Source organism: Ciconia boyciana, chromosome 1, assembly GCF_034638445.1.
Source record: "Ciconia boyciana chromosome 1, ASM3463844v1, whole genome shotgun sequence".
Classification (NCBI taxonomy): domain Eukaryota; kingdom Metazoa; phylum Chordata; class Aves; order Ciconiiformes; family Ciconiidae; genus Ciconia; species Ciconia boyciana.
Window position 1 is genome coordinate 97,007,155 of NC_132934.1, and position 22,183 is coordinate 97,029,337.

General features: G+C 35.7%; 1 protein-coding gene across 4 annotated transcripts in view; it reads right to left on the bottom strand.

The window, feature by feature from the left end:
• CBLB (Cbl proto-oncogene B) overlaps positions 1-22,183 on the bottom strand; it is a 138,171-nt gene that overhangs the window by 12,566 nt on the left and 103,422 nt on the right. For 3 of the 4 annotated variants that reach the window (XM_072884387.1, XM_072884371.1, XM_072884362.1), the window contains exons 11-17: positions 21,164-21,349; positions 18,567-18,932; positions 15,894-15,988; positions 8,058-8,201; positions 3,703-3,791; positions 3,472-3,603; positions 2,035-2,172 (exon numbers count right to left, since the gene is read on the bottom strand). In XM_072884387.1, coding sequence (XP_072740488.1) covers positions 2,035-2,172; positions 3,472-3,603; positions 3,703-3,791; positions 8,058-8,201; positions 15,894-15,988; positions 18,567-18,932; positions 21,164-21,349 — 1,150 coding nt within the window. The remainder of the gene's footprint in view (positions 1-2,034; positions 2,173-3,471; positions 3,604-3,702; positions 3,792-8,057; positions 8,202-15,893; positions 15,989-18,566; positions 18,933-21,163; positions 21,350-22,183) is intronic. The other variant, XM_072884379.1, reaches the window with a different exon arrangement.

The following is a 22,183-nucleotide window of genomic DNA, read 5'->3' on the forward strand; positions in this document are numbered from 1 at the left end:
GATTGTGGCTGGCAAAGCATGGAAGAGGTTGCAAAGCCTGAACAGCACAATTAGAAATATCGCAGCTATTCAGTTTGGTTAGAGCTTGGAAACACTTCTAAGCTTTGCAGTTCACAAAGACTGCAGGGCAGATTTCCTATTCATACAGTCCCAGCTACAGGTAAATATTACAGGGACTGGTAAAGGCTGTGACTAGGCTTTTCAGTTCTCTCTGCTGATTACAGGAACAGAATTTAAAAAATGAGAGAAATATATAGTCCTGGCATAGTGCGTCCTCCTCTTTTTTTTTTTTTGGCTATTGAGGATGCAGTTGAACAAGTGTCAGCATCATCCTGGATCTTGCCTCTGCTCTGGACTCGTAAGAGTATTTCTGTGTGAGTGCAACTTTTTGCTGTTGATGACGAGATTATTATTCTAATCTGACAGGCTCTGATGGATAGCTGAGAAATCACCCCCAAGACTTGTATGGAAACCAATCATCAAAAACTCATCATAAATCATCTACAGCAGTTTATTTGAAAAGATGCAAAGTGAGTAATATGGCTTTAGAAATACCATATGAATAAAAAAGACCAATCCACACAACCATGTATGCCTAAGTAGATGTATACACTTATAAGATCAATGAAAACTGCTGCTGTAAGATTGTATTCACTATGCAAATCTGAAGAACAATATATGGCTGTAGATACATTTTCCAGATTTTTAATTAAAAGTTATTAAATGTTTTTAACACTAACAGTGATGTTTCTTAGATTATTTGGAAATAACACTTAATAATTTAAAACTCTACATGTTTCTGGGAACTGCACACAGATCGATGGAGCTTGTGTGCATCTGTGTGTGAGGGCTTCTATTTTTTCTCTCCATTCCCATTAGAACTGAATGGCGCAGCATGTGTTTCTGCATTAGATGATACAATTGAGGCACCCATTCTGACTGGACTGAATAATAAAAACGTTCCATAAAAGGTCATTCCAGTTCAACCTAAACTAGCTCACTTTCATCGCACAGCTAGTATTATTCACAAAGGTCAGTCAAATGCCCAACAACCTGTCAGGCTGTTATGGAGTTGCACATGACTGCTTGTCATCTACATTCTGGCATTCCTGTGATACTATCACCAAAACATTTCATTTATCCCTCTCCATACAGCTTCTAAGAAAAATAGATAGGAGGAGGAAGACATCTAACTGCACCACAAGGTAGATAATCACTGAAAATATTACTGGGACAGATAAACTTAAGACACCAACATCCTTTGGAAGCTTCCACAGAGGAAAAAAAAGTCATTTCACAGGTATGCACTATAAGCCACAAAAATCCTGTTGTAATCTGTACCACCAGCAGCAAATGTATTCAACTTAACCTGACCACCAAACACTTTTCAACTCAAAGACAAAATTTGTGAATTGTGAACATAGCTTTTATACCTTTTACAAGCAAAATACCGGACTGAAAAAGTGTCACAGTGATTCATGGGGAGAGATAGGTGAAAAACCAACTTATCAAAAAGGTTATGAATCACAGGTACCTGCAACTGTGTTCACAACTAATACAGTTTTGCAGCAAAATTTTACAACAGTTCTAACAAAGCAGGATGTTATTTTCCCTTATTTTCTAGGTTTTTCCCCAAGTTCCAACTTGAAAATAAACCCCATGAATTATGTTTTACTATAGAAAACAATGGAGTTGACAAAAGGATACAGACTAGTATTACAGATTACCACAGAAAACTTGGTACTTCACAAGTAACAACTCTTACTAGAAAAGTACAATTTACCAAAATGCCTAGTCTGGTATAGAAATATTGACCTTATTTCATTACTCTGTGATAACGAAAAGTTAAGTCTTTTTATATTCTGAGTTGTTTCACCTCCACCATTTAAAAAATGCCTATTTTTTAATATTTTGTATAATGAGGTATAGACAAAACAGACTTCTGAAGCCTGATGACAACTTTATCACAGAACAGATAAGCTTCTGAAGTAAAGGAAAATTAAATAAAATATGCTCTTTCCTTTGTATTCCTACCAGAATGAAGGAACAATTCATGTCCTGAAGGAGGTCGGCTTCCTGAGCCAGCAGGTTTTGTGTGCTCAATCATGCTGTGCCGAGCAGGTGGCGGTGGTGGTGGTAGTGAAGGGGGTGAGCTATCAAACGCGTCTTCACCTGCATTTTAGAAAAGAATTATTAGATGAGCAAAACTTCATTAAGAACTGTAGAATAAAGAGTGAAGCTTAAAATTTGTTTTTCTCTGGCGGCTGAGGCCGTTTCTCCTAGGGTTCATCTAGCAGTTCAGTGACTCCAGTAATGAAATTGTAAACCTGATTCTTACTATGCACAATCCTCTTCTAAAACATGCTCTGAATGACCTTTTGCAGTGCTCAGTTTCTTTTCTGGGATGGGGGAGAGATTTCTTTTAGTGTCTCAGTTGGAAAGAGTGTATTATAATGAAAGCTTTCACTAAATATCATTGTAGAATAACAGCTATGTTTCAGTGGCTAAGCAAAATATTTATATTCAAACACCAATGCTGACTACATTGAATCTGCTACATTTATACTCTCTATTATCTTTATGTGGTGTTCTAAAGCTCTGACCCGAGATAAAAACTGAATTTTCTAGGGCTTGACAAAAGAATGTACCCCTTACACAAAGGTGGTGCAGACAGTACTAGGGTTGCCAAGCAGTGCAATTTTTATGTGTTCTTCTGCCTTCAATTCTATGTACTCTTGCAACTTAGGAACGCTTCAGGGACCAGAGAGAGTATAGTGCAGGAACATGGCAAACGTTCAAAAGATTTTATGGGACCAGAAAATTGGATGATGACACATACATTACAGTCTAACAATCATGCAGCTGAGTTTGTCAATGAAGGTGTGGGCGGTGCCCAAGCACAGCCCCAGTATATAAGCAGAGCTCCCTGACTTTTGTGTAGAGCAGAACAGAAATCAGGGTTGGAAAAGATAGCTTTTGGTGATTGTAGGCAGCAGTGAGTTTTGAACTGTCCCTTGACAGTGAAAAAAAACCCAGAAATAAACTTATTAATTTAATTTTCTTTGACCTAAATAACACCTCTTTGGCCTTCTTCTTTGTATCTGATAAAAGAAATTGAATTATTTAAGCTACAATAGGAAAAACCCTCCACTCTTTCATTAAATTGCAATGTTCAAACTTCATATTAAGGGACAAAAAAATATAATTTATTTTAGGGAAAATGGTTTTGCTTGGTCTTTATAGCTTGAATACAGATTTAGTATGCCTTTTCATCTGTCTTGCATGAGGGCTTACAGCCAGATACCAAGTACATATCATTGACACAAATATTGACTTACAGCTGTGATATTTAGCCCATAGCTTGTTTGGTACTCTTAACATACTCAACACTGGTTGCTTTTTAATAAACATGGCATTTGGTTCATCTAGGCAATGTTAACCATTAAATGTAATCAGCAAAAAGTCTGCAACCTAAAGGGGGCACCAGAAGATCATAATCGGAGGGTGTCCTGTTGAGCAAAGAGCTGTGTTTTGGGTTGTCTCTGGTAGGAGGTCGTGCAGGTGGCAAAGGTACCGGAACAGTAGGTGCATCATAGACATCTCCTGAATGACACAATCACAAGAAGTGAATGTTTTCTTGCTGTACCCCTAGAACAGCACAGAGTAAATTTTCTTGCCAAACAGTGAAAAACAAAACCATACCTAACTCTGGATGTTTTGATTTCTTCATCTCAGAAGCAGTACTGTGTGTCCCATTCGTTACTCCAGCACACTGACCATTCTCACACACCCTGAAGACAGACAATAAACAGGAAGCAATCAACCAGTTATCCAAGTATTAATTCCCACAATGACCAAGTACCTGAGCTGGCAGTTCATTATATGGAAATGAATGAAAGATGATAAGCTGCACCAATTTTAAACTTTATGTTTTTCATATTGAGAGCAGATACTGGTTAACCGTCAATAAAACTCCTTTGAAGGATTATACTGGTTTCTTGGTGGGATACTGACATGGCTTAAATAACTTACTCAAGGCTGCAATACAAGATAGAGGAAGAACTAACATTAAACTCCTTCAGAGTCCTCACTTCAGAGCTCAGGTCATTAGTTTATTCACACAGTTAAGTCACAGACTCAATCCTATTTCGCCTTCCCAGCTGTTAAATTTTCCCCAGCAGAAATATGGTAAAGGGAAATGTGGATTTTGGTAATTATCCACGCTGAAGTACACAGAAAAGTCATTAAATAAAACAAAACAAAACAAAACCAACAAAATGCAAACAGAACACCACAACACACCACTAGCAATAACAAATTTCAACTAAACTCTTAGCCAAACATTAAAAAAAAGAAAAAAAATTGAACTAGCCAAAGCAGTTTTGCAGGTGCCTATTCATTTCTGTATCAAAAAGCTGAGTCTCATTGATACTTCTACCACAGTTTACTATTTTTTTTAAAATGGAAGCATGTTATGCTCTCAAAATTAAACAACAGTATCAAATTAAATATGAACATCATCTAAAAAAAACAGTACAAAGTTGCCTATAAACTTGTCAGAAAAATATTGGAGATTATTTTTGTAAGATTACTCTGTTCAAATACTGCAGGGAAAAACATAGAACAAAAGCCTTTTCATAATATTAAATATTGTTTAAATAAATGTGAAAGAACTGGGAAATTACTCCTGTCATTGGAACTGTGGACCCTGCATATTCAGAAAGAACCAGAAAGTTTATCTGGAAAAAGGCCGCCACGCTAAACAATTCCAGCTTAAAAATAAAAATCCCAACCCACTATGCACCATTATTACTAAATACTGGCAAATCTGCTAGAGCTACACACAGCTAAAATTTCAGATCTTGGGTTTTTACCAATAGTACGAACATTAATAAACCTATCAGCTTTGGCCATATGGAAAGGAGGGATGAATAAAGGTCTGGAATAATTTACAATATATAAACAGGAAAGAGGAAGTGAAATTTTGCTTGTGGTCCCAAGAGTTATAACTAGGAGTAATGAAATCAATGTAAGAATAATTACAAGACTTAAAAAAACAAACCAAAACAAAAAACCTAATGGTAAGAGCTAATTTGTTATGAATTAATTTCCCCAGGGCAGTGGTAGAGGAAGTGTTGCTTCCGTCTTTGAAATTAGATTGGTTCAATCTCTCAAATGCAGTGGATGCAACACTTCCTTTGACTCCTCAGCATATATACTAAATAACTAAGAATATTTTCTACTTTAATTTGAATCTGTTCTGCATTTTCAGTAATCTAAGCAGCTACAAGCACTAAGATAACTTAACATGGCACCACTTCACAATTCTTCAGGTCATAATGAGCCCATTTAAGTGGTCAGTTTACAAATCATGCTGAAATACCTGTTTACGTCAAGAGTAAACACCAGAAAAAAAGGGCAGCAAATGAGTACTAACAAGCAAGCCTTCTGTCCTTTTCCTTTTGGAAAAAGCTTTATTAGAAAAAGATAGTGAATGTACTAATGTATCATTCTTCTAATAGCAGCCTAATTAGTAATGCTGAAATTCTTTCCCTCCATTTCTTGTTGCTCAAACTTGCCCCATACCTGGGAAGAGATGATCAGCTGTAACAAACCAGACAATTAACTGATCTGCCAGAAAATAAGACTGTGAATCATTTTTTGGTATTATTCTTGCAATATTTTAGCATTGTCATATCTGCTGGTAAAAGAGCAAAAAGTCTTAGAGCCAATACAAATTTGGGAGTAGAATGGAAGAATGGCATAGTTCCTAAATTACAAAACGTCCAGAAGAAGTTTTGTAGGCTCTTTAATTTACTGAAAACTGTAAGTACTATACAAGAACTGAGGAAGCAACACTTAGGGAAGAGATAAGAGAAGGTGACACTGGGGGACAGAACTGAAAGATGCTAAAAATTTATGACAATTGAAAAAAAAAAAATTTTTTTTTAAACAGTTTTGCTGTTAAAGAATACAGCATCAGTTAAAGAATACAGCATCAACCAGAATCAAGATTCTTTTTGAAAGCTTTATCTCAGCTTTCACATCTAAGCAGTGACATTAGCTAAAAGGAGACATTTTAGGTATATGGAACATCTTATATATTCATACACAAATATTCAATAGGATTTTCTTTTTTTTTTTTAATGCATAGGAGAATGGTTTGTTTCGAGTTAAAATTCTTATCAGAATATATAATAAGAAGAGTTGCTGGTTTTAATCATACAGCAACCTGAATGGCAAACTGAGGTATTGTCTCTGTAGCAAGTCCTGGATTAATGCCAAAACATCCACTATAAGCACAAGACTAAGTACGCTAGCTAAAAAATGAACTAAAAACTAGAAAAAACTTTGAAATCAGCTTTTTGTCTACAGCCTCTATTAATAATTCTAGTGGCCTGGTGAAATCCTGTACCAGCCAATTGAAAGCACTCAACTCAGGACCATGTTAGGGCCAGCCTGAATGCAAAACTTCCCAAAACATACAGTGTGGATGTGGGGTCCTCGGACAAAATTGGTCCCCTCTACAGACCCACTGCTATTGCACCATACTACTTAACTAATCTAGACATAGCCCTCAGAAGCTGCTAAACCAAGGTAATCTGTCCACATACCACAACTCTTCTGTTGCAGACTCCTTGTCTAAGAAAGGTTACAACCTCTGTAACTCTAGTCACGCAAGCAACTCAGCCTCTTTTAGATGACTTCGCATGGCACAAAGACACTCCCATGCAGAAGCACAACACACAGATAAAAAAACTGGTAGTAAAAGTAAAAAGGATTAGGACCTTGGAATTTTTTTTTCCTTCCCGTGTTTTTGCTTGGCCAACACTGAGAGTTTTATTCATCACTGATTTTTTTTTTTTTTTTTTAAGTCTTATAGGGTAGATAGGAATTTGAGCACTGAAGACCATAAAGCTCAGGCAACTGTGTAATATTCACATCTATGCAGTAAAGGTTGGATCAGCATTTCTAATAAAGACAGAATTTTTAACCTGCATGCAAGGAGTGATCAGACTATGAACTTTTTTCCACCTGTTCTAAATGTCTGATTAAAGAGGTCTAAAAATTGTAATTGGCTAATTTTGGGATGAGAGACATGTCGAGCTTTATTGATGGTGGGTCCTTGACATCACATTCTGACAGAAAGAGGAAAAAATGGCAATAAGTCACTGCCTTTTTTTAATAGCAGAAGAGTCTGAACTTTTTAGATCAATACTTGATTTTAATACTTTTGACCTACAAGACCAGTAGAGAATTGGCCATTCTTTTTCCCAAGACTTATTCTCTTAATTCCAGAGATTCAGGGGGTTTTTTATGGGTCAAAGAAGAAGTTGTTCACCAGGAAAGACACAGCCTTCAGTTGCCACGTCCCTTGGCTCCAAATCTCCTTGCCATAATCCATTAATAATGCAGAACTGTGACAGTTTGGAGATATTATTTTAGAATGTGTTTAAAGCAAAAGAGATGTATTCCATCTGAATTTAAAAAAAGGTTCTCTTCCTGAGAAGCACAAAGAAAATATACTGTGAAACAGGCTCAAAAAGCCAAAAAGACATAGTACACATGGGACAAAAAGAGAATAAAAGTATGTACATACAGCTGCCAATTCACATATTTTTCAGTACTGTGTTGCTTCTTAAAATGAATTATATAAAATGTGAAAGTTTAAGATTTTCAAAGCTGACTTCGGGAATTTCAGTCACACAATTCCCCTAAAAATTAAATTTGCAAGAGTTGTGGGGGTTGAATCTCCTGGTCAGTTCTGAAAACCTCACCTAAGGGGAATAAAGGATCAACTGCAGAAATTGTATTCAAAAGCAAAAAATACTCAGTTCTGACACAAAAGATACAATAAAGTGAACTTCACAGACAGGTTTATGACTGTGGTGGTGGTCAAATGAAACAGAGGCATAAGTAATCCAAGCTTGAAAAGATAAGACATTTTAGAAGGCAGGCAAGCTTAACCATCATTAAAACTGTTGAATCAGTTAAATTTTGGAAAAAGCAGATTTTTTTCTAAATAAGTTGTCTTCAAGGCTGCTAAATGACCTTACCGAGCAAGAGGTTTTATATTATGACTATGAGGTGGTTGTGAGCTCAGTATTACAGGATGTGAAGAAGGAACTTTGTATTCATCATCTTCATCTGTGTGATCCCTTGATTTATCAGACAGAGAATTTGCTGAAGGAACAGAGCACCTAAGGAGACAAGAAAAAGATTAGTTTTGCTTTGACTGTTACATAATTGACCTCAGTAAAGTACTGAAAATACTCTTCTGTAGCCTAAACTTCCTTAATACACGTCTGCTACATGTAAGGTAACAAAAAACACCATGTCAAACTAAAACTTGTAAGGTTACTGGCTTTTTTGTCACTGAGAATGCATAGAGAAAAGGGCAGCTGACCTTCTAAGAGTTAAACAGCTACTTTAAGCAAGCACCACATAGCAGAGAATTGCAAAAAATTAGAGTACTAAATAGGCACTTAGAAGGCTTAACCTGTTGGCACTTATCAAAAAAACTAAACAAAAGGTAATTCAGGGCAAATAGTATTTAGCAGAGCTAAGTAAGGCAGCGGACCTTCACCCTTTCAGTGAAGTCTTGTTCCAGCCATAACATTATCGAACTCCCAGAATTTGCCTGTATTTTAAATTACTTTTACTTCTAACAATAATTGTCTTGAATTGTCCTCCCAGACAGTGATTTATATCACTTCTTGAAAGCAGTGGAAGCCCAGGAAAGAGGTAGACTTTACAATCTCCATTTACAGCTAACAAGTTCCATCATGGAGAATACTGGTAGATAGGAGATTTCTTTTAAAATGAAAAACTACCTGCTACTATCTGGATTTCTGTTATATAAAGTATAAACAAAATGATGGGCAAAAATTTCTTTTTAGTGAGCACTCTGGGGAAGGTAATTTTGTTAGATATTAACAAGCTCAACATATCTTTTGGCTTTCATAAAATATAACTAGCTAGGTTATAGGTCTAGCAATCAACACCATCTCTTTTATACATAGACCCCTCCGTTTATAGCAATTACTCCAATGCATTAAGATAAATAAGAAACTCACAAAACACCTGAAATACAAAAGCTAACATTAAGGACTTAATTTAACTTCAGCTTGATCATACATGAAAACCAGAAACAGACATTTGATTCTTAAACTAGCTGAACATGAAGAGCAGGAAGTGTATAACTTCAAAAATCATCTGGATATTACATTATGCAGTGAATAGCACCTTTATTATTTGCCACAAAAAAAAGCCAACAGCTGGAGGACCTTGACTAAAGATGTGCAATGCATCCACAGCCATTTTGATTTGTGGCTTGAAAGCATGGCTAATGGCCCCTGAGCTGAACTACATGCTACATTGCAAGATACATCTGCTTCATACATTGTTTAGGGAAGTTCTTAAGGACTATAAGGAAATACGAGAAGGGAGTGAACATACTTTCTCTTCCTGTGGTCTAATTAGTTTGATTTTATCGTAAGGGCAAGAGCTGAAATGACAGGCCAGGCCTATCTCCTCATTTTTTCAATACAAGCAGCACCTGACTCACACAGCACACTTCTTCAGAAAGGAATAACATACATCTTTCACTATTTACTGTAGATGATGCCACATGACTTCAGAACATCCAGGTACGCTGTGAACAAAACTGAATAACTAACTACCATGAGTACTAGCCAGTCACTAAATGAATAAATAAATAAATAAATAAAGGGAGAAAGAAAAAGAACAGAGAAAAAAAGGGGGCAGATGTGCTGCTTTTGTTTGAATATATTCAAAGTCTAGAGCTCCCTAGATACTTGTAACTTCTCAGACACTCTTTCTTTCAATCAGTAACATACTTTTGACTTCAGAAGCAAGCTCATGAAAGATGGGAATCCAACTTCTTTTGCAAAGACATACTAGCCAAAGACAGGGGGAAAGAAGATCTATGGCACTGAACTGCAAACTCTGTATCGCAGTTTTCAACCACCTTCTGGAGAGGAAGCAAAATTTCACACAGCAATGCAGTGTCAGATTACTTTTTCCATCTTTGATTTCGTAGGTGGACAAGAGGTTTGTGTCACCGCTGTACGGCCATTTAAAGAATGGAAGGTAAAAATGTACCAGGACAATGAGAACTCTGTAGCATTCTCAGGTAGACAGTTGACAGGCCTACAAAGAATACATTTTCTCATTTCTCTAGACATGCAATCATTCTTACATGGCAATCCAACATGTTCTGGAGATGTTTTTTATATATATATATATATATATATATATATATATATATATAAGTATATATAAGCCTGTGGTTTTTGCATATAATCACAAATTGAATTGCTGGCTTCTGCAGATAGCAACGTTTGAAACATTAGTATGTAGACCAGAAATGTCCAATACTGACCAAACCACGTTGGTAATATTGTTTGAAGTCCTCCTCAAAGGCTGTTACTGGGGAAAAAACAACCAAAACCCCCTTCTCTGAAAGCCCTATCTGAAGATGGTTATAGGAGAGATTTTGATTCCTGGAATACTGTGAATTAAGTTAATTTTTTAAAGGAAATCTACAGAGTAAAACTGACAGCCTGATCACCACCTGAACTAAGTACAGCATTATAATAGCTAGGTCTTACCAGCTTCCTGACAGAAACAGTTATCAGACAGCAAAGCTGGAGGATTTACCTACTGACAATTTACAAACTAAATACATTTGGTATACTCAAGGAATACAAAACAAGTTTTCCCCTCTTCACCTAGTTCATGCCCCTGCTTTTTTTCTTATTTATTCAGTAGACACAAGAACCTAACTTACGTTATAATGAAGCTACACCTTTATTCACAGGATACCAGTGGGTATACATATGCCAAAATCAACCTCCCAACATTATTGCACTGCTGAGAAATGGTTACTGGTTTGGAGCTATGTCTTTAATAAGACATAAGTTCCAAGTCTCCTGCTTCTGAATACCATGTAGCCTTAGACAAGTCCTTCACACTAGTAAAGTCTCTCTTTCCCTACTTTCAAAGGAAAATATTTGCCAGGTTGTAAATATTATTATGTGATTAATATTTGAAAGGTGCTTTTGATTTGTAAAGCAGTAGGAGAGTTAGAGTACTAACATATAGCTAATACACTCTCCATTAGGGTCCTAAAATTGTCCTATACTTAAATTATATTTTATTAGTATTTCAGAATTCATATTTAAAAAAAATATTCCTGCTCTTCCAATTTACTCCAGTTGTAATGGTATTTGACTCCAAACATTGTTCTGCGACCTGTCTATCCAATTTTCTCCATGATTATTGAAATTTTTCAAGATCAAATTGTTTTATTAAATCTCTATTGTTCTAAGACTAACTCTATTTTTCTACACAAAACCACCTAGTAAGATAAATAGGCAAATATTTCACTTTTTTTGTAACTAAACAGATGAACGTTGTCATTATAAGTGAAGACATGAAGCACCTGGGCATCTGTTTATCAAGCTGGTGAAATTTTCTAGAATTACATTTTTAAAAACTTTATTGCTCTTACATCTTTATAAGATTTGTGTAAGAGGAATACAAAACTGACCAGTACACTGTATTTGTATATTCTCTAGTTCCCCTTCCTACTCCTTAAGTGGAAACTTTTTAAAACTGAAAGTCAGAATTACATTCTGATAAGTGATGACTTTGTATGTTCTGGTTTGTTGAACAGAAGGCTAGATGTTATTCTCTCTTATCCTACTGAGCATCACGGGCCAAAGGCAAAACAGGCAAAGATGTGAGAATTTATTTTTGTGGAGTCACTTAATGTCCAGCTTAGCTGTAAACAAAACTGCAGGGAAACCAACATCTCACACTTATTTAGAAGTATTTCAGGGAAAGGTTCCCCTTCCATCATTTACTGGTAAACTGATTCACAGAACTTAGACATGAACTTGCAGTCTACGTATCTCAGCCTGGATGAGGACTGTGCTTTTGAAATGAAACCCTTTAATATTCCCACTTACCATGCTTTGATTTGCACTGAGAAGCACACAGCTTGAATACTTTTCAGATTAAACTAAAACACATGATACATTCCAAGTGTGCCCCTACTATGTTCCGATTGCTAAACACTGTTCACATTCATGGGACAAGACTATAGCTTGTTGAACTGCTACCCCATAACATGTACAGTCCAGACTTTAGGCCCTTACTATCAACTCTTCTGTCCTATGCAGAGTACTACTTGCTAGTACAGACAAAAGCTTTAATCTTGTAAGGCCTCAAGCAATCTCTGTTTCAGCAAAATAAGTGTTAAGCTATATGGACCACATGATGAAGTCAACACTTGTCAACTGCCCTTGAGTGTGCTCTACCCTTAAAAACAAAGTGTATGCAAAGCAGTTCACCTTCATTCATAGAGGAGGACACAATTTTCTGTTTGTTACAGGGTAAGCCTGCAACACCACGAGAATTGCCACAGAACAGTTGATGCATCCAAACTCACTGGCCTGTCAAGCTATGAGCTAAGGGCACGTTGTGTCCTACAGAGCATCATCTCTCAGATGCCTAGAGCCTGCAAGTCAGCAGTGCGCCTTCTAATGCCGCTGCAGAAGTGCCATGCCAAAGGCGGATTTCAAGGGAGCCAGGATTTCCAAGCCACAGTTGCCTTTAATGGAACTATGATTTCACCTTCAAAGTTTCTTAGCAAGATAGAAGGGATAGCAAGAGGAGAAATACCTTTTGGTGCTACATTTCCCTCAACTACCTCAAAGCAACTAGATATTCCTAATATACTTATAGAATACCCAAGGTACTTGGAATTGGATGTCTCATTACATACTCAAAAATAGAAACTCTCTCACAGTAAATATCACAGTTGCATAAAGCACTTTCGAGACAAAGAGGACGATTTTCTATTGATATAGCAAAAAGGGACCTACTCATAGGAATAAATATTCCTATTTAACTATTTAACTTGACTATTTAACTTGAAAATTGTCAAGTTAAAACTTGAACTATTTAACTTGAAAATTTCTAAGATTTGCGGAAGAACAGTTCTGTATCTTCAACATAAAAGTTTTATTTTTTCAAGAATGAAATAGCAATTTGATCAAAGATGCTAAAAATAATCTGACATAATTACAACAGTCCAATAAAAGAATAACTGTTTTAACATGTAGGGTCTGCGACATAGTGGCTGAGTGGAAAATAAAAATCAGATGCTTGGTTAACATGAATCCAACAATTCATTATTAAAGTATGGTTAATAATAATCAATTTAATAAAATTAAAATAAATCAGCACTGTTTCCAGAAAGAAGACACTAGTGCTTTTCTATTAATTTAATTTAGTAAAGAAAAAAAGTCATATTTGTAATGTCTTAGTAAAAACTGATCAAACAAGTTAAGTAGGAATATTTTAGAATTATAAAGTTTCAACTAAGGGTCATTTTGCTGCCTCATTATTTAGACTAAGACATTTCATTCATGGTCAATGTATCCTTCAGTCAAACCTTTGAAATTACAGACTTACAATAATAGCTAGAAAAAAATAAAATGCATTGCAGCTGTATGAAACAAACTAGCTTTCAAGCCACAACTCTGCAGAGATGAGAAGGTAGGAAAAAAAAAAAAAAAAAGAGAAACTTGCACCAGATTGATTGCAGTAGCATAGCTGTGGAAAGCACGAATATTTTGGATCAAGTACAGGTCACCATATTTATGAGGGCTTAGCGCAGTCAATTTAACAGGAGGAAAAATATGCTGTAAAAATATTCTCTCTAACATTTCAAATTAAATCATGCTAAATATTATTTAGGTTATCTTTTTAAAGGCAATTGTACTTGGTGGAAATATTAAACTTGCTATTTTTGAAGATTTTTGAAGATCCAACCCCCCCCCCCAGTTTTTCCACCTACATATTGCCACACACTATTATAGATTATCGGGGTATTTTCTAGTGGTAACAAAAACTTAATTTGAAATCAAATTAAAATGTCTTTCAAGAAACAACATACAATGATCAATTTTTAATTTTAACAGCCATTCCATGTGACATTTTAGTAGTTATTAGATAATTTGAACTTCTTACCCCTAGGTTATATATTGATATTTTTACATTTCAAAAATCAAAAGTTAAAATGTGCTGTATATTTTTTAAAAGGTTTAAGTACAAAACCAAACCAGAAATTAAAGTTAATTTCTTCCTGAAAAGTTTATGGAGTTTGGTTTTAGCAAATGAAGATTTTCTTTTGGCTGGACTATATCAGTTTTCTATTCAGAAGATTTCAGTTAATGAAGATATTTCTTTTGACCAAGCTAAATTCACTCATTCTGGTTTTAGATTGGCTTGACATGGGTTTTGTGCCTGTCCACATTGCTATGGTATCTTGTGGAATTTCCATTGTACACTGTATGGTATATGTATACATTGTACTTTGATTCTAGGCTACATTTGCAAAAATCTGAGTAAAAAATGGGATTTTTGTGAAGCCAAATGTTTTGTTATTTCAACACTACGAAAAACAAAAATAAGGAACTTCCCCTCTTCAGAATTCAATTTGCTTTGGAATATGAAAGTATTTAGTTTGTCTATCAGAGTTACTGCTTTCTCTTTCTGACTGACAGGGTGTGGAACACCCCAGGGGTTGCACTGTATCATGGAAGGAGTAGGCAACCCAAGGAGATCAATCTATAGAGGGGATTGATTGCATGAGGTATCCAAATCGTACTCCTGTGATACTCTATCTCGATCAGGTTACATCACAACATTCAATTACAAAAATGTCTGGATAATGTTCTAAAATTTGCTTCTGAACTGAAAGTAAACATGGAGAGCTTCAACTCAGCAGTTATTCCACCTGAACACATGCTTCTGAATGAAAAAGTCAATGCTCCACTGCACCTTTATTCTAGTGCTTAGGAAGAGAAAAACCAGCATATTAATGAAATGCTGAAATATATTTGTCTTTTATGTTACCACTAACTGAACAATGGAACAAGTGCTGAAGAGACAGTAAAATTACACACTAATGAGAAAATTCTCAGTATTAATATGTACTGACTGCCCAATTACTTTATTTAACAGCAAGGATCACAAATACATTGGAAAGAAACTGTAGGATAACATCAAACATTGCGATACGCTCTGATTTCCTTAGAAAAACCACAAAAAATTGACAAACTACTTTATAGAACTTCCAAGCTTTCTATTTTAAATAACTCTTGTTCTGTAGAAAATCCGTGTGATTCAGAGTCCAAAGATACTTGCTGTGCACAGCAAATCTTGGTACTAAATAAACAGCCATGTTACTGGAAGACTAAGAGTAGTCTGCAACTTGAAATGACAAAATTTCCCAAACCATATTCTGGAACTCATGGAGGTTGACTCAATTTAAAATGGATATAAAATGGTTTTGTTTGGTAGGGTTTTAGCCACAACAAAGAAAAGATACTGGTGTGAACCCTGGATAAAGCTCCATGTGTAGAAAGCCCAGAAAGCATGACAAGATTAGGGGCAGAACGCACACAAATCATGTTCTTTACCCTTAGTACTTTCCCTAGAATCTCTCGTCTCTTGCGATAAATAGCTCTGACCACACTTGCTCTGTAGTAGCAGAAGCAAAACCAGACAGTGTCTGCTCCTACTGCCAAATGCCTGCGAGCAAGATCTGCCACAATTTATTATCTCTTCCTATAAAAATGTAGTACGTTCAATTAATATTAGAACTGCTCCCACTTAATCAATACAATTTATGTTTACTTTGCAAAGCCATATTAAAGTTAGTGGAAAATGTATCACCAAGTTGTATTAGTTCATTTTATTTCTTTCTTTTTCCCATTTTTCTTTTAGGACCAGGGAATCAGTGCTATCATCTAACATTAACTAACACATTTCTTTTACAAATAAAGTCAACTTACTTTATACTAGGGATGATGGATGCAGCTGGAAGAGGGGGTGAAAGCCGTGGAGGGACATCATATTCTTCATTTATCAGATGACCATTTGAAAAGACCTAAAAATTGCACAAGTGTTACAATGGGTCTCTCCTCCCGTTTATCATCGCGGATGTTCATCAACTAGGTATTACAAAATAGACCTTGAGAAGATTATGGGTAAAGGTTTTCCTAGGCGTTCACACTACAGAGCTGTTATCTGAAGTGACTCTTTCATACCCATTTCAGCTCACCCCATTCGGGAGCTGTAGAACACGTTAGCTTAAAACTTCACCAAAAGAGGAAGTTCCACATCACGGTTACTAGATGGACTACTCAGTTACAGTTGAACTGCTTGGGGGAAAATTAAGATTTTGAGATTGCAAACCAATCAAAGTGAAAGAGATAAGTACAGTGAGAAAACAACAGGTACAGCATGCTAAACATATGTTTTTTAAAACTCTGTGATACAGTGCCTGCCAGAATCCACCCCCTACCCACAGGACTGTCTGACTGATTCTTGGCTTTTACCAATTGCAAAAAGATTATATTACAATTGATATATGAATCAGGGATGAAAATTCATTACATGTTTCCCTTGTGAATGTGCATACAGCCTGAAACGGTAATTCAGAGATGTCAGTTGCTCCATTTAAACAAATGGCTTAGATCTATAACCTGAAGATGACAGTTCAAACAGCATTTGGTTGAAGAAATACATATGTAACTTCTCCAGACTACAATGGCACTTCTACACTGAGTGGTTATTCTGATTTGAGATGTATTCATTCCATCAGCTTCAATACTGCACCAGACCAAAACTGGAATGCTATATGAAGATATAAACCCAGTATCCTTTTAAAATCAGATGAAAAGCTATAGCATTTTAAACAACAGCCTAGTTGTAAGTAAAATTTTCATGTTTTGACTCTATGCTGATAAAAGGACATTCTAATTATAACATCATGGACTTCTTAAGCACCTTTCATCATATCAATGTTCTTTACCAATACTAATTGAACTTCAGTAACGTACTTTCAAAATAACCAAAACATCCACATAAAAAAAAAAAATTTAAATGGAGACAGAAAGGTTAAATAGCTTGTGACCTTGGGTAAAGCAAATAGAGAGAAAAACTGATGATTTCTAACTACCGTGACTTAACCACAAATCCATCCTTCTTAGCACAAGCTATGTAGTCTTCAAGAAAAAAAAGGGCAGCTTTGAGTTAATAACCTGCTCTATGAATAAATTACTGAGCTGCTTTGACAAAACTGATTAGAGCGGAACTAGGAATTTTTTCTTAGGCCATCACCACTTGACCTCTTTTGAAACCTAAGCCTCCCCAACTGTACATAGTCTTGCAAGTTGTCTGAAGCTGCCTAATGCCAGAACTACTCCCTCTATGCTCTCCTCCCCAGACATCTTCAATTAACATTGAAGAAACATAGAAACAATCCTTCAATTTTTTTGATAGAAGAAACACCATAGTTATAGACATACATACTATTCACGCAGCCAAGGACAGGAAAACATACTTCTTCTGTGGGTGACAAGCAGATGTCCCCTAGCCAAACCAAGCTAGACGATCAGTGGAAAGGTTGCAAGTTACAACTCTGAGTACCCTCAGCACTGAAAATAGATTATTGGACATTACACTGGACATTTGTCCAAGAGAAGTCAAAAGCTGCTATGGACAAATTACAACAATGTACAACTCCAGTAGCTGGAGTTCTGATTTAAGTACAAAGGAGGAAAAATTCAGCTAAAGATATGTGTATTACTGTAAACAACTGAAAGAAAAAGGGAGTTGCAATGCTAATTATCCTGAATAAGGTTTAGAGTATTTATGAGAATACCAAATCAAACAATGTAATATTGGGGTTGTGCCACTGAGCACTTTCAAGGATGCTGCCCATATAGACAGTGGTAAAGATACAATAAATGATTCTACATTTAGCTTGGCTTTGGATGTATTCGCTTCCTCTTTCTTACGGTCAAGGCAGGTTAGATCTTTTCCATTAGATTATACTGAACATCATGACTAATTTAATGCTCTTTTGAAAATAATGTTTCACTGATGATCAACACAACTGACCTTTAGAATATTTAGCTTTTTATGTTAATGTACACAATATATCTGACAATTTAAGTATATTTGTATACATCATCTGTACATATTGCATATATTACAGATTGAAGAGGTTACCAAGTCCTCACCTCACCTATGACAAGAGGTAACTGGAACATCTACTATTCCATCAGCAAATGCATACACAATTTTGGCATAAGACACTTCCAAAGTGGACCTGAGATGCTATATAACTATACTACAGCATACAGTGTTATATTATTATCATGCACCAACTATATGGATAATTTGCTAAAAGAATATAGCAAATCTGGAATTTTCTCTCCATCCATTTTTTTAAGGTTTCGTGTTAAAATTTTAACTTAGACCCTCATGCACTGTTGCTTCACAAGTTACAGTATTTAACAAACCATTTATTTATGACCAGCTTATTATTAACTATCAACAGGAAAGATTCAGAAACAGCAGATCAACACTGACTAATATAAACAGTACTTTAGGCAATGCAAGACAATGATGCAGTAGGGTATCAAATTAGTATTCAACACATTCAGCTCATTTCATACCTTGGCACCTTCTGCAGGCAGCTCGTGACGTCTATGTTTCCTCATAAATCCCGGATCAGAACTTATGCGGTTGTGCCTTCCATTTATGTTTGAAATTGCAGTCAGTCCTGGTTTGGGAGAAGCATCACTCCCTATTCGACATCCTACTAACTGACTTGTTCCAAACACATCTCTTGGACACCAGCCTTCAAGGGGCATCGGCTGGTCTCTGGAAGGCACGCTTTCCGGATGATGCAGGTGTCTGCTTATCCTGTTGTCTGGTGGAATTGGAGGGGGTCTCTCTGGTGGGGGCGGTGGAGGATCACGCAAGGGAGGTGGTGGTGCTGGCAAAGGTTTGTCTTGTTTCCTCACCATACAAGGAGAAGACTAAACAACACAGTAAGTTAAAAAAAAAAAGTTACATACAGGCATGCATATTTCTCTCATGATCAAGTATGGCTTTACCATTTCTAATTGAGATATTTTTAAGCCATCACAAGAGTACTTGCCAGTAGGTTAAATGTTAGTCTTGTCTTTGCATTCTGCAGACAACCTAGCCTCTCTTCAGAAAGCATGCCCCCATTTCTGCTGTTGCATGAGTAACCCAAGGAAGGAGGTGGACAGGAGAAAAGCAAACTGACTGAGGCAGATTTATCTGACCAATAACTTTTTTCCAGAATCCTTTGCTTTGATCCTTTGAATCACTTATTTAGCTGTTGAAATGAATTCTGAGGAATGTCTGGAAAAACCTGAAAACCAAGTTACCAGGAAAAAAAAAAAAAAAACAAAACCAAAATAACTTACACAGGTAGCTGTATAGCTTCTAAGAGCATAAATCTGATAAAATATTTTCATTAGGAGTGAATTACTAACAGCATTTTACAAAATATCATTTGGGCCAGGTCTTTACGAAATGTTGTTCTCTTACCACCAGCTACCATAAGAAATACGGGAAGATGATTTCCCTTGGAAGGTGTAATTTTCATGGACTCTGGTAAGCCTGCATATTATTATTACCACTTGAAGAGATGGAGGCCACAAAAGTTTTAAAGTAAGAATAGTATTTGCTCTCACTTCCCAGGTTAGCACACCATTATTCTTCGAGCAGCACTTCAACACATTACTTAGATTGAAAATAAAGTTATTCTACCTGCAGGTCTATTCATATAAATAGGACAGTATAAAAATAGTTATTGTCACTGTCAAGGCAGGAACATAATGGCTAGGTCCAAATTTTTTGTTATAGCTTATAGTTATAATTATGGTTATAGTTTCTATTGCAGAAAAAGAGAAGAGTTTTTTGACTGAAGTAGTAGTCTTGGCAGCACTAAATTGTCTTCTCTTTTTTTTAAATATGAAATTTTTTGAAATATGAAATTATTTGTTGTTGCCCCCATCTTATTTCCCTTTTATCACCAAACATATTTTTTTTCCCCAGGAAAAGTTTCGAGAAAAAAACCAGCATTTTCAAAATAATGCCACCAAAAAATTTAAAGCAATATTAATGGTATTTCTGATTTTCTGGTTTTTCCAAGACATGAACTTTGTAAAAATACAGTAGTGTAAAATTAATTTTTAATGGATGTGTCAAATGTTTAGCATATATCTTCAATGTGTTATAAATTCCCTTCTATAAAAAGTGATTAAAGAAGCTTAAAGAAACTATTCAAACTTCTGTTTTTTCCTCTGAATTATACACCAGTAGAATCTTAAAAAGAGGTTGTTTTCAAGCTTGAAGTAAAAACCTGACAAAATAAACAGGGTACTTCATACTGGATTATTATGAGCACACAGGTTTCAAGTCATGTTTTGAACTTAAATTTGAATTCATCATCTAAAAATCAAAATTTAAATCTAATTCCCCCTCTCTATACAGCAATCACAACAAAATGATCAACTTGTAATAGAGAGCAACAAATATAGTATTTGTTCTCATTCATGCTTATCCACTCAAAAAATCATTAACTCTTTAGTATCATTAGTTTCACGAAACACAGCATACAATTTATTAGCTATAGAGTCGTCATTATTTCCCTTGAAACTTGAGTCCTAATGCCAGTTAAAGTTTTGAAAGCAGGGTATCTGCACATATTTTTCTTGTACGGGTACTGTGGAAATTGAGCATAAATCATCATCAGAGCACAACATATACTTAAATGAGATAATGACCTTAAAATCTATTTTCAGGAAACTTTCATTTCTATTTATTTTCATGAATCAGGGTTTATTACAGAATCGATCCCTTACAGCAATGTCTTTAAAATTCTGACCATAACCAAGTGCAATATAATCATCAGACAAACAGAGGTCACATTTGACCAACACATGTAGCAGTAAACATCTGACTATGTGAGGTATTATGCAAAGGGACAGGCACTTGCCAAAGTCAACTGAGGGAGGTAAGAGACGTAATCAATGTAGATCCAATCTAAAGTTTTTCTAAGCTACAAGGAATTAAAGTTCTTTTGGACAGAGCAAATTCCTGAAAAATAAAATACACATGGAAAATTTCATAATAGTCTATCTTCCAAAACAAAAAAGCAAGCTCACCTTGAAAACAACCAAATACAATTTCTCAATATTCATATATAAAGAAATAATGATTCAATACGACTTACCTTTGGTGATCCAGTTGGGCTGGCACATGGTGACCGTGCTACTCCTTTCTGAATAAGATCCAGACGAGGAGGTACAGGTGGAAGACTTAGATGTGGGATTTGCAGGGGATCTGGAAGTGGTTTTCTTCTTTGTGCAAGAGGAGAAGATCCTGGGGAAGTCACTGGCGAATTCTGCCTCTCATTGCACTTCAAGACAGAAAAAAAGTATTACTAGTATTTACCTCATGACCAAGTATACAACTTCCAGTCCATGACTAAAACATTTGATACTTGTCAGCTACTTACTAATAGTAATTTATCATAATGGACACCCTGCTACTCTTAATTAATAGACAGTATAGGTGCTCAGCTTACTGTTACTGAAAAAGAAGTCAACAAGTCATCCTACCTCAAAACTAAGACCCATGCTAACTTGTGATGAAAATAAAATAATATATATTCCAGTAACTTGTTCAAAAAACAAGCAATCATTGCCATACAAAAGCAAACAATCACAAACGTAGATAGAAATTCTACTGTAGTACTACTGCTCTTGATGACCTTTTTATTCATAGAGAGTACTCCATCTAAAATTCTATACATTAGTTTTAAAAGCCGGATGCCTATGATATTGTCTGTTAACTACAGCCCATTTTTTTTTTCAAATCATACTTCCATAGAAAATTGAATGTATGTGTCTTCTGAAAACTTATGAATCAAAATCATCAGCAAGCCAGTAGGCAAAGCAGTTATTTCTTTCCTCATTTATTTGCTGATTTACAAAAAGCATTTTAGGACAATTCAGTTTATCATTTTAGCAAACATTAAACTAATGACACACACACACTTAACAGCCCCCCACGTGACAAATGATAGGGTTTTTTTTCTTGACTTGTCCTATCAAATTAATCAGAAACAAAGATTTTCTCAACCTCATCTGGCTGAGTTTTAACAAACACAGTTTAGTTGTTTGCATAAATCAGTTAAAGTTACTCTGTGGACCCACTGAATTTGTATCAGTGTACTGTAAGCAAACCTGGG